At 43.4% G+C, this 10,191-nt stretch overlaps 1 protein-coding gene across 1 annotated transcript; it reads left to right on the top strand.

The window, feature by feature from the left end:
• Positions 1-73: 73 nt before the first annotated feature.
• On the top strand, positions 74-10,191 carry SLC25A32 (solute carrier family 25 member 32). Its single transcript, XM_084864433.1, has 7 exons — positions 74-478; positions 4,054-4,204; positions 5,782-5,867; positions 6,230-6,387; positions 6,782-6,895; positions 7,447-7,592; positions 8,656-10,191. The coding sequence occupies exons 1-7, from the start codon at positions 322-324 to the stop codon at positions 8,789-8,791; spliced, it is 948 nt and encodes a 315-aa protein (XP_084720559.1). The 5' UTR covers positions 74-321; the 3' UTR covers positions 8,792-10,191.

Genomic DNA, 10,191 nt, shown 5'->3' with positions numbered 1-10,191 from the left:
GTAGCTCCTCCCGGCAAAGGCGGGGCAGGGGCGTTTCCGGGCACTTCAGCCCCGACTGGCAGCCGCCTTGGGCGAGGCTGGGCGGGGACTCGCCCGCGGCGACGCCCCACCTCCCGCGCGCTCCGCCCTCCCGGCGGCGCTGACTCGCGCGGCTGCGCCCCTGTCATGCCCCTTTGGGTGCCAGGTCCCCGGGCTCCGTGCGTCCGAGTCCGCGCGCCGGTCCCGGAAGTGGGCTAGCACCCCGCTGTCACGGTGGCGGCCACTGCATCTCGTCCCACCCCGGCGGCCCTCGGCGCCGTGGTCCCTGCAGGCCCCGAGCCGATGCCGCCGGGCCCGGACCAGCCGGCGCCGGGGGCGTCGGTGTGGAGCACGGTGTTCCGCCACGTCCGGTACGAGAACCTGGTGGCGGGGGTGAGCGGCGGCGTCCTGTCCAACCTCGCGCTGCACCCGCTGGACCTGGTGAAGATCCGCTTCGCCGGTAAGAACCCGCGCGCACTCCGGGCTCCTAATCCTTGTCGTCACCTTCCCCCCCTACCCCCCAACGGGGTGATAAAGGTGCAGGAAGGAGGCCTTGGTCTCCCCTGCTCCTTCCAGAGTAGAGGCGAGCGTGGGAGTTGCTCTCAGCCCGGGCTCAACGGGGAACTAGATGGGAAGAAGAAGGGGCCCGATCAAGGGATCTGGCCGCCGTCGCCGGGGTTCCCCATGAGGAAGGGATGGGGAGCACAGGTAGGAAAGTCAGAGAGAAGTCCCCACGGATGTACCACGTGGGACTCAAAGCCTGATTTGAGAAAGCATCATTGATCCGCCGCCTCCTGCACGCCCCCTACGGGGGAGCAAGCCTAGAACCCAGGCATGTGCCCTTGACGGGAATCAAACCAGGGACCCTTCAGACCACAGGCCCACACTCTATCCACTGAGCCTGAAAGAGCAGAACCAGACAGCAGACCCCTCCACCCCCGTCCCTCCCCACGCACACACACCCCGAAGGATACTCCTGCACAAGAACAGGAGAGACGATGGCCAGTACAGGGGTTGGCCCATTATGGGCATTAGCCCTCACCACGGGCACCGCATTCGCGGCGGAAGGTACTTTGGAAGCACAGGGTAGCCACGTGTTGGGCGGCCCCGCGGGGAGGAAGATGCAAGCGCTTAGTGTAAGGTAACCTGCAGCAGGCATGGTGCGAGGTCCTCACTGTTATAGGTGAGGAACAGGTAGGTAGGTAGAAGCCACGGGCTTTTTTCCTAATCCTCGGGGGAGGGTGTGTTTATTGATTTTAGAGAGGGAGGGAAGGAAACATCATGTCAGAGAGGATCTGAGGGATTTTCTCCCACCTAAGGGCACCTAAGGGAGGGAAAGGGGAGGCCTCCTGGGAGGACGGGAAGAGGTCAGAGCCTTAATCCAGGCGTCCTTAGATACAGCCAGGAGGGTTGTGTGTTGAGGGGGTTTCTGGTTAGGATGACACGCCCAGCACCCAGTCAGGCTTTCCCGCTGCCACGGTGGTTCTGGAGGTGTCCGCTGGGGAATTACCATCCCTTCTCCTGCCGTGCAAGGAATTGGCAGGAGGGGAGATGCTAAGGGGAGGGGTTCAAGGCTGCGGGTTTTCATCCTAAAAGAGGAGGTCTCCAGGGATAACTGGATTTCCTGGTATGTGCGATCCTGGAAATCTCCTTGAAGGAATTTGTCCGAATCTACGGTGCAGATGAGAGAGCTTGTTCTGTGGTTAAGTTTTCCAGTGATTCCGGAGGGCAGTTTTGAAGGTCCTGTAACATAAGAGTCGTAAAACTCTCCTGGCCTTGTAATCTCGTAAGGCTTCACGAGATTAGTTAGAAGGTAGTTCAGGGTCCCAGCAGGGGCAGGAAAGGAATCCCTGGGAGCTGTTGTAGGACTAGAGGCCTGATGCACGAAAATGGTGCAAGGGTAGGCCTTTCTTCCCAGCACCTGGCTCCAGGCTTCCCTTTGGCTGCAGACCCCACACCTGCCTTGGCCTGGGGCTGCCCGAGCCCATAGCCACCCTCCCTTCCCCCCTCCATTGATCACCCGCCCGCCAGTGGCCTGGGCCTTCCTCTGTGGGGTGCTCAAGGGGCGATGGCGGGGCCCCTTCACCAACTGCATCGCACCCACCTTGGCTGGCCTGGCCCCAGTGTGTGCCATAGCGTGGTAGACTGGTCGGTAGGTCGTTCTGTTGTTTGGCCGTTCAGTCGATTTGCATATTGCACTTTTATTATTATAGAAGAAGATTACAGTGACCCTCAGAGAACGATAGAGTAAGAACTAGGAAAGTGAAGCGAATGACTTAAGCAGAGATACCAGAACGTATTAAGTACCCTCAGAGCCCTGAAACACTTTAGAACGACAGTGTGAATTGTATGTGTCTTGTTGGCCGCCCTTGTCTCATCCGAGAGATTTTGATCATTGTCTCTCCTGTTCTTGTGCAGGAGTACTCTTTGTTGGGGGTCTGCTTTCTGCTTCTGGAGGGTGTGCTCTTTCGGGGTTTTTGATGCCACTGGGGCTCAGTGGATAGAGTGTGGGCCTGTGGACTGAAGGGTCCCTGGTTTGATTCCCCGTCAAGGGCACATGCCTGGGTTGTAAGCTTGATCATGCAGGAGGCAGCTGATCAATGATTCTTTCTCATCATTGTTTTTTTTCCCTTCCTCTCTGAAATTATTAAAAATATATTTTTAAAGATACAGAGATTGCTGATAGCCATATGTATCTATATCTGCAAAGGTCCCATTAGATCTTAAGGTTCCTCCAGAAGGACTGATATTTTGAAAGTTGGGCAGGAAGCAAGGAGCCATTCTATGAAGGAAAAAAACAGTGAAAATTATTAAGTATTATCCTTTGGAGAAAACCCACAGAGGCATATAATTCCCACGGAGTGTATGAGGCATGCACAAATAAATTATGACAACATTCATTGAGCAGTTTACTAGGAGCAAGACCGTGAACTGCGCATTATCTCACTGACGGCTCTGAACAACCCTGTGAATTTATTTTCCACATTCTACAGACAAGGATAATAGAAGTAGACCAACTTGCCCAAGCCACACGTTTGTAAAGGAGCTGGGATTTGAACCTAGGCAGTGTAATCTAAAACCCTGTGGCACTTAACCACTCACCATACTACTACATCCAGGAATCCCTGGTGGACAGTGGCTTGTACATGAAGAAATTTGGATTCGGCTAAGGGTGCTGGCCTATCTGATTTGGTGTCTACTGCAATTTTTTGTGTGGGAACCGAAGAGATGTCAGTGGAGATAATGATTGAGGAACTGTGTGGTTTGCCTAGTGAGTTTAAGAGTGTGTGATAAGCGTTCAGTTCCGTGCCTGAGGAAAGGGAATTCTTGGTGCCTGAGAAGATTGGTAATCTTGATGAAATGGGGAGAGTAATAGGAGACCCGTAGGGCTAGGTGACAGATAAGGCCTTTGAAGTTGGGAGGAAGGACAAAATTAAAGATCTGGGAGATACAGCAGCGCTTTGTAATAACAAAGCCCACAGCATGTGAAATGGTGATAGAAAAAGAGGAAATTTTGGCAAAATGGATAAGTGAAATCAAAACAGTTGGTTGGCCGTCAACATTAATACTGTAGTTTTTATGCTTTTGTAGAATTAACCCCTTATAATAAAATTATAGTATCTAGTGACAGGGTGTGTCAGTCTTGGATGTACCATTATGTCAAATCTGGACTATTTCCATAAGTGCGAGTTAAAACTCAAAGATGGCCAGAGTAGTAGAAAAATTAGAAATTATTTCACCTAAGAAGTAGTTTAGCTTGGTGGGAGGATGGAGGAGTGGGGGAGAGCCTGATGTATTTAGAAAACTCATGTGGGAGTTTTATTTGAATGCTCAATATACCCTCAATAAAAACATGAATAAATTCATAAATGTGTTTTTAAAAATATTAAGTAATCCTGGAAAATAATTTCCTCTACCTGAATACGTTTTTCTTCTGAATTTATCTCCTTTATATGAATGTGTGACATCTATGTTCATATGTGATTGAGAACTTGAACTCTGCTCTCACCTGACTTTGTGCCTCTTTTACTGCAGTGAGTGATGGACTGGAGCTGAGACCGAAATATAAAGGAATTGTGCATTGCTTGACTACCATTTGGAAAATTGATGGATTACGGGGACTTTACCAAGGAGTCACCCCAAATGTGTGGGGTGCAGGTTTATCCTGGGGACTCTACTTTTTCTTGTGAGTAGATCTGTATCAGTTAATAAAACAAGAGGAGTCATTTAATCAGTTTGTCTGAATTAGAAAGGTCAGAAAGAACAGAATGGCTTGTTTGATTCTCTGTTTGCTCTAGCTAACGGAGGGATTTGGTCTGGAAGAAAGTTCTTACTAGGAAGGAAGAAGGCAAAGAGATAAAATGGAGAATCACCCTTAGAGAAGCCATTTCTGTGAAAAGAATTCAGGAAAATGGCTTACCAAAATACATTATGGTTCCTAATGAAGTTGGAAGAGCAGACGAGAACAGATCATGGGACTCCTGTAAGAACATGTACCACAGGAAAACCCCTGCTGAGAACAGAAAGCAAAAGCCAGTGCTTAGCTGAAAGAGTTTGAGGCATGTTCCTTCTTACCTCTTATTTGACCTACTTCATCATCTTCCCAGCTCATTCATTTCCTTTCTCCCTAACCTGTAAGATAGCGTCACATTTGAAGGAACTGCTATTGCATGCTTACCGAGGAAGCCACAGGAAGCACCTATGGCAGGCACAGCCAGCCTGCTGAGTGTGCGAAAGCCTGGGCACAGAGCGTCATCTCCCTGCAGTGGGGGAGCACGTGCTGCTTTAGTGAAAGCAAATAAAATTCAGCGTTTGTATTGTTTACTTTTTTTTTTTTTTTCATTTCTAAGACATACTTCAAAGAGAGAAACTACATGCCTAAAATTCATGCTATTGGGAATTTCGGAGTTGTATAGGTCCTCCAAAGAGTGTGTCCAAGAACAAGCCGTATAAGGTTTATCTGTTGAGACAGTATACTTGTTTCATGTTAGAATGGTATTGTTACCCCTTGGAGAGATTTATTTCACTGAAATCTTTTCTCAAGAGAAAGTGGAAATCGGAGTTAGAGAAAATAGGAACACGTATCTACTAGACTTGACAACCATAGTGCCTGAACATAGATGCTTAGCACATATTTGTTAGGTACCTTTCTTGGTCTCTTTTGCCTTCTCTACCCAATCACTGGACCACCTCTGCACATTCCCCCACCCCCTCATAGTTTTCCCTGTCATTTTTATTAATTGAAAAGTGTATCATTAAAATATTATATATATATAATATTTTATATTGCTACTCATTTATATTTGGGGAAAGGAGAGGCATAATCTTAACAGTAAACCATGCCAGTTAATTCATTCTTGAAAAAAGGTCTCAATTTGTGGCTGCATTATGCATTGGCTTAGTTAAGTTATATGCCATTTTATTTTATTATTTACTATTATGATTTTGTTGTTTATCCTCACCCGAGGATATTTTTTCCAGTGATTTCTAGCAGAGTCGAAGGGAGGGGGAGAGACAGAAAGAGAGAAACATCAATATGAGAGAGACACATCAATTGGTTGCCTCTTACCAGACCCCAGGATGGAGCTTGCAACTGAAGTACATACTTTTGACTGGAATTGAACCCAGGACCCTTCAGTTCATGGGCCAGTGCTCCAACCACTGAGCAAACTGACTAGGGCCACACCGATTTATTATAAAACAGACTCGACTGCTTTATAACACCTACTGAAATATTGATGTTTTATGTTTTTTTTCTTTTAGTTACAATGCCATCAAATCATACAAGACAGAAGGAAGAGCTGAAAGGTTAGAGGCAACAGAATACCTTGTCTCAGCTGCCCAAGCTGGTAAGACAGTGTGAAGTTTAAAATGTCATATTTTCACCATTGTTTTATTTGCCTTTTTACCTTTGAATACCAGAGGCTAAATGTGCTTATCTAATGATACTAATCAGTGATCGCATGAAATTTCTTAAAAAGCAGGTATTCTTATTGATTACTCTGGATAGATTTCAAAGGTTTACCTTGTCACCGGGTAGTAAAAGTTAGAAAAAGTATACGTCTCTAATAGTTTAAAATGATGCGGTATAGTGTTCCTTTAATGAAAGTATAATTTCAGTTTTCAGATTATATAATTTAGTTGCCTTTGTAATTGCCTCACTGTGTAAAATACCTGTTTGCTGAATAATCATATTCTAATTTGCTTTTAGGAGCCATGACTCTCTGCATTACAAACCCATTATGGGTAGCAAAAACTCGCCTTATGTTACAGTACGAGAGTGTTAACGCCCAACAGCGACAGTACCAAGGAATGTTTGATACACTACTGAAAATATATAAGTACGAAGGTGTGCGTGGCTTGTATAAGGTAACGAGCTATTATTATCAGTACATTTGTAATGATTGACCATTGCAATTTCCCTTTGCCTCTGTTGTCCCCGATCTGAATGAGCTGTAGTCAGTTCTATAAAGAAGCCAAACTTAGGCACTAAACAGTTTAATGGGAAGTGAAATATAGTTTACAGTATTGGAATTGTACTGTAAGCTGTGTGTCCCCATAAGATGTATGATCATAACATGGGTGGGTGTGAGAATGAGAATTGCCTAAAACTTTGTCGCGGAACCATTTCACATAAGTCACACATGGAGGTCACCATTCCTTACTGCCCTCCCCGGAAGCTGTGGTGTTATTATGGGAATTTGCTTAGTTTAGCTCTTTTTTTTTTTTTTTATTGTGTTGTGGTGTGTGCTTTTCATTTTAGGGGTTCGTTCCTGGGCTGTTTGGAACATCACATGGTGCCCTTCAGTTTATGACATATGAATTGTTGAAGTTGAAATATAATCAGCATATCAATAGATTACCAGAAGCCCAGTTGGTAAGATGATTCCTGGAAAAATGTATTATTTACTTTTATGGGCATATGGAAATGTTGTCATGTTTACTTTGGAAGTATTGTTGTGATGATGAGTACTGACTCTGTCACTAATTTAACTTCTAGTTAAATATTTTATAGGCTAATGACACACAAATGTTAAATATAGAAACCCTTAGCCCTAACCGGTTTGGCTCAGTGGATAGAGTGTTAACCGAGGACTGAAGGGTCCCAGGTTTGATTCAGGTCAAAGGCACATGCCCAGTTGCAGGCTCGATTCCTAGTAGGGGACATGCAGGATGCAGTTGATTAATGATTCTCTCGTCATTGATGTTTCTATCTCTCTCTCCCTCTCTCTTCCTCTCTGAAAGTAATAAAAACAATATTTTAAAGAAAAATAGAACCCCTTAATTGCTCAAAACCTGTTAAGAGGGGAAATAGTATTTTTCACTTCAGATCTATTTAAATGTTTGTTTTCCTATATAATTTGTGTGTTTATATTTTTAAAGAAATCCTGTCTAAAGATAGACATGTTTTTTGTGTTGTCACTTTAGAGCACAGTAGAATATATATCTGTGGCCGCACTATCCAAAATATTCGCTGTAGCAGCAACGTACCCATATCAAGTTGTGAGAGCGCGTCTTCAGGATCAGCACATGTCTTACAAGGGTGTGTTGGATGTTATCGCAAAGACGTGGAGGTGAGAGCATGTGGTGTATCAAAATGGCTCTTAGGGGGTGCCTTGCAAATCAGGCTGTCCAGCTGACATTAGTTTTACAGCAAAAGCCAGCGTGCCTCCCATTTACCGCATATAGGAAGCATGGATTTACTCTCTCGAAGGCCTGATTTGTAAAATTAGAACATCTGGACTGACAAGGTGATTCTAAAAGTCAGATGAGATCTGTGAAAGTGCTTTGACAAATAAAACAAAATTTAGATGTTATAAAATATTTGAATGGCCTCTATTCAAGGAAGTCTTAAAAAACTTGGTTTAGTACAATTAAGAAGGCCCCACACCTGCTATAGGCACCATAACTTTTGCAAATATAACAGGTCCTCGAATAACCTTGTTTCATTATAATGTCGATGAGATGCCATAGGATCTTAGTTCTTGTTTGTATCCATTAGCCTATGGTAAAATTGGTTCTGTGACAAGTCATTTCACTTAAAGTTGCAGAACCTATTGACTGCATTAAATGAGGGCTTATTGCACCAGTCTCCGTGTCTGGAAGAAATGCTTGTTCTTCGGCATGCGAATAGTTGGACTGTTATAGCTATTCATCCTCATATTCATCTTTACTTCTAAAAGGCCAGCACAGAGTATTTAACATGTTTCAATTAAGTTCAGTTTGGTAAACATTTATCAAGAACCTCAGTGACAAGATCCAAGGCCATATTCCTATTTTAGGCAGAAAGGATATAAAGTTTTATTCTGGTATATGCTATCTTTACTGTTGTCTTGCGTTTATATGTAATATATGAGGTTTTTAATGCCTACGACAGATCAGTTAATACTCCTGCATGTTACACCCTTAAAGGCATTTGAGAGATGGTTATCGTTAACGCACTTTTCAGTTAAGTTTTGAGGTGTCCCTGTCCTCTCTTCAAATGGCTCATAAACCACATTACTTCAGGGTGTTGAAAACATGGATTTGTATCGCAGTGATGTTTGCTTGCTGGCTCCATGCCCCATGTCAGTAAACTTTTGTATCTGCAGCCTGGCTGCTTTAGAAACTAAGCATGTATCTATTTTTCCTCTAAAGGAAAGAAGGCATCGGTGGATTTTACAAAGGAATTGCCCCCAATTTGATTCGAGTGACTCCAGCCTGCTGTATTACCTTTGTGGTGTATGAAAACGTGTCACATTTCTTATTTGACCTTAGAGAAGGGAAGAATTGAGCAAAAAGAAGATAAGTCCAAGACATCTGCCCAGGGCAGCAACACGCTCCTTGGTGTTTGAAACGTAAAGCTCATAAACAAAATGGGTCTGTAATCATCAGAAGCCAAAAAATCACAATGTTTTCTGCTTTCGCCTTCCCCGTGTATGTGGGACTTGGTTGCCTCTGCCTGAACTGTCTGCCATGATCACAGCAGGGAAGCTGACATCGAGTGGAGGGTTCACGGATTTCTCCACTGTTCAAGGAGGAGCTGTTTTTGCAGCATTCGCTAAATGGATTAGATGAATGTCCTTTCTCTGAACTCATTGGCCTGGGTTAGCTTTAGGATTGACCTCTGTGACAGCAAGAAGATGGCTTCTTGTAAGGATGTCCTCTCTGTCCCATGGGTAGATTACACTTGGAGGATTGGATGGGAAAGATAGTGCCCAAATCCAGACCATTTCAGAATTGAAGGATTTTGCTGAGAAAAACAAAATTGCTGTACACGTGTATTAGTTTTAATTCCGTTGGAATATGTGAACTAGAGAAATTTGAGAAGTTCTGTGCTTCTCCCAATTTGACAAATATCTGACATCTGCTGTCATTCCACCATTGATTTTATTTCCAGAGGTTCTTCTATAAATTAAAATGGAATCTTGGGTCCCACTATTTTTCGGCATGGGTACCTACTGTATTTTAAATTTTATAAATCAACTGGAATCCAGATGTGTCAGCCCTGATTTAGCATATAAATCACTTACTGGAGTTGCAAATAGATCAATTTATACAGATACTGGAATCACTGGGATGTGTTTGTTGACACACTGCATATAGCTGAGAAACTTTAATTTCCTACTTCAGTTTTTGTATAAATGGGTCCAGATCCCAAATAAATGACTAATCTACATTGGTTATTTAAATTCAGGTTCAAGTACAAATTACATTAATGGTCATTATTGGTTTTACTTTATGAGTCATTGTAAATATCTATAAATATAAAGTTCTGCCCCCAAAATGATGCCAGAATAATGCTAATATTTTTATTTATCATAAACACCCATGACGGCTTTTGCACTACCATCTATTTGTTGTAAATAAAATATTGTGGTTTTGAAATCTATATTTAATAGTTCTTTGAAAATAAGTCTATTTTTTATATTTTGAAAATGGCATTGTTTTAAAAATAAAGGTAAAATGATAAGTACCTAGTTATATTTACTATAATTTCTTGTAACATGCCCAGATATACTTTATAAATTAAATGTGATGTATTTTTTCATACTATGATTATACTATAATATAAAATCCTGACATTAGTCACTATGGAAAGATAAGCTGCACTTGGTATTTGGAGTTTTAGAGGTAGTGTCATTATTTGAAAACCTCCTATGTACCCCAAATTAATAAAACATAGTTTCTGTC

This window comes from Pipistrellus hanaki, assembly GCF_964339955.1.
Source record: "Pipistrellus hanaki genome assembly, chromosome: 17".
In the NCBI taxonomy this organism is placed as follows: Eukaryota; Metazoa; Chordata; class Mammalia; order Chiroptera; family Vespertilionidae; genus Pipistrellus; species Pipistrellus hanaki.
This window is presented reverse-complemented; position numbering and strand designations above follow the sequence as displayed.

Bases quoted from the DNA above. Each gene is read 5' to 3' on its own strand.
- SLC25A32 (XM_084864433.1), top strand. From the start codon at position 322: ATGCCGCCGGGCCCGGACCAGCCGGCGCCGGGGGCGTCGGTGTGGAGC. The intron at 479-4,053 runs GTAAGAACCCGC...CTTTTACTGCAG, and splicing joins GGTGAAGATCCGCTTCGCCG to TGAGTGATGGACTGGAGCTG. The intron at 5,868-6,229 runs GTAAGACAGTGT...ATTTGCTTTTAG, and splicing joins TGTCTCAGCTGCCCAAGCTG to GAGCCATGACTCTCTGCATT.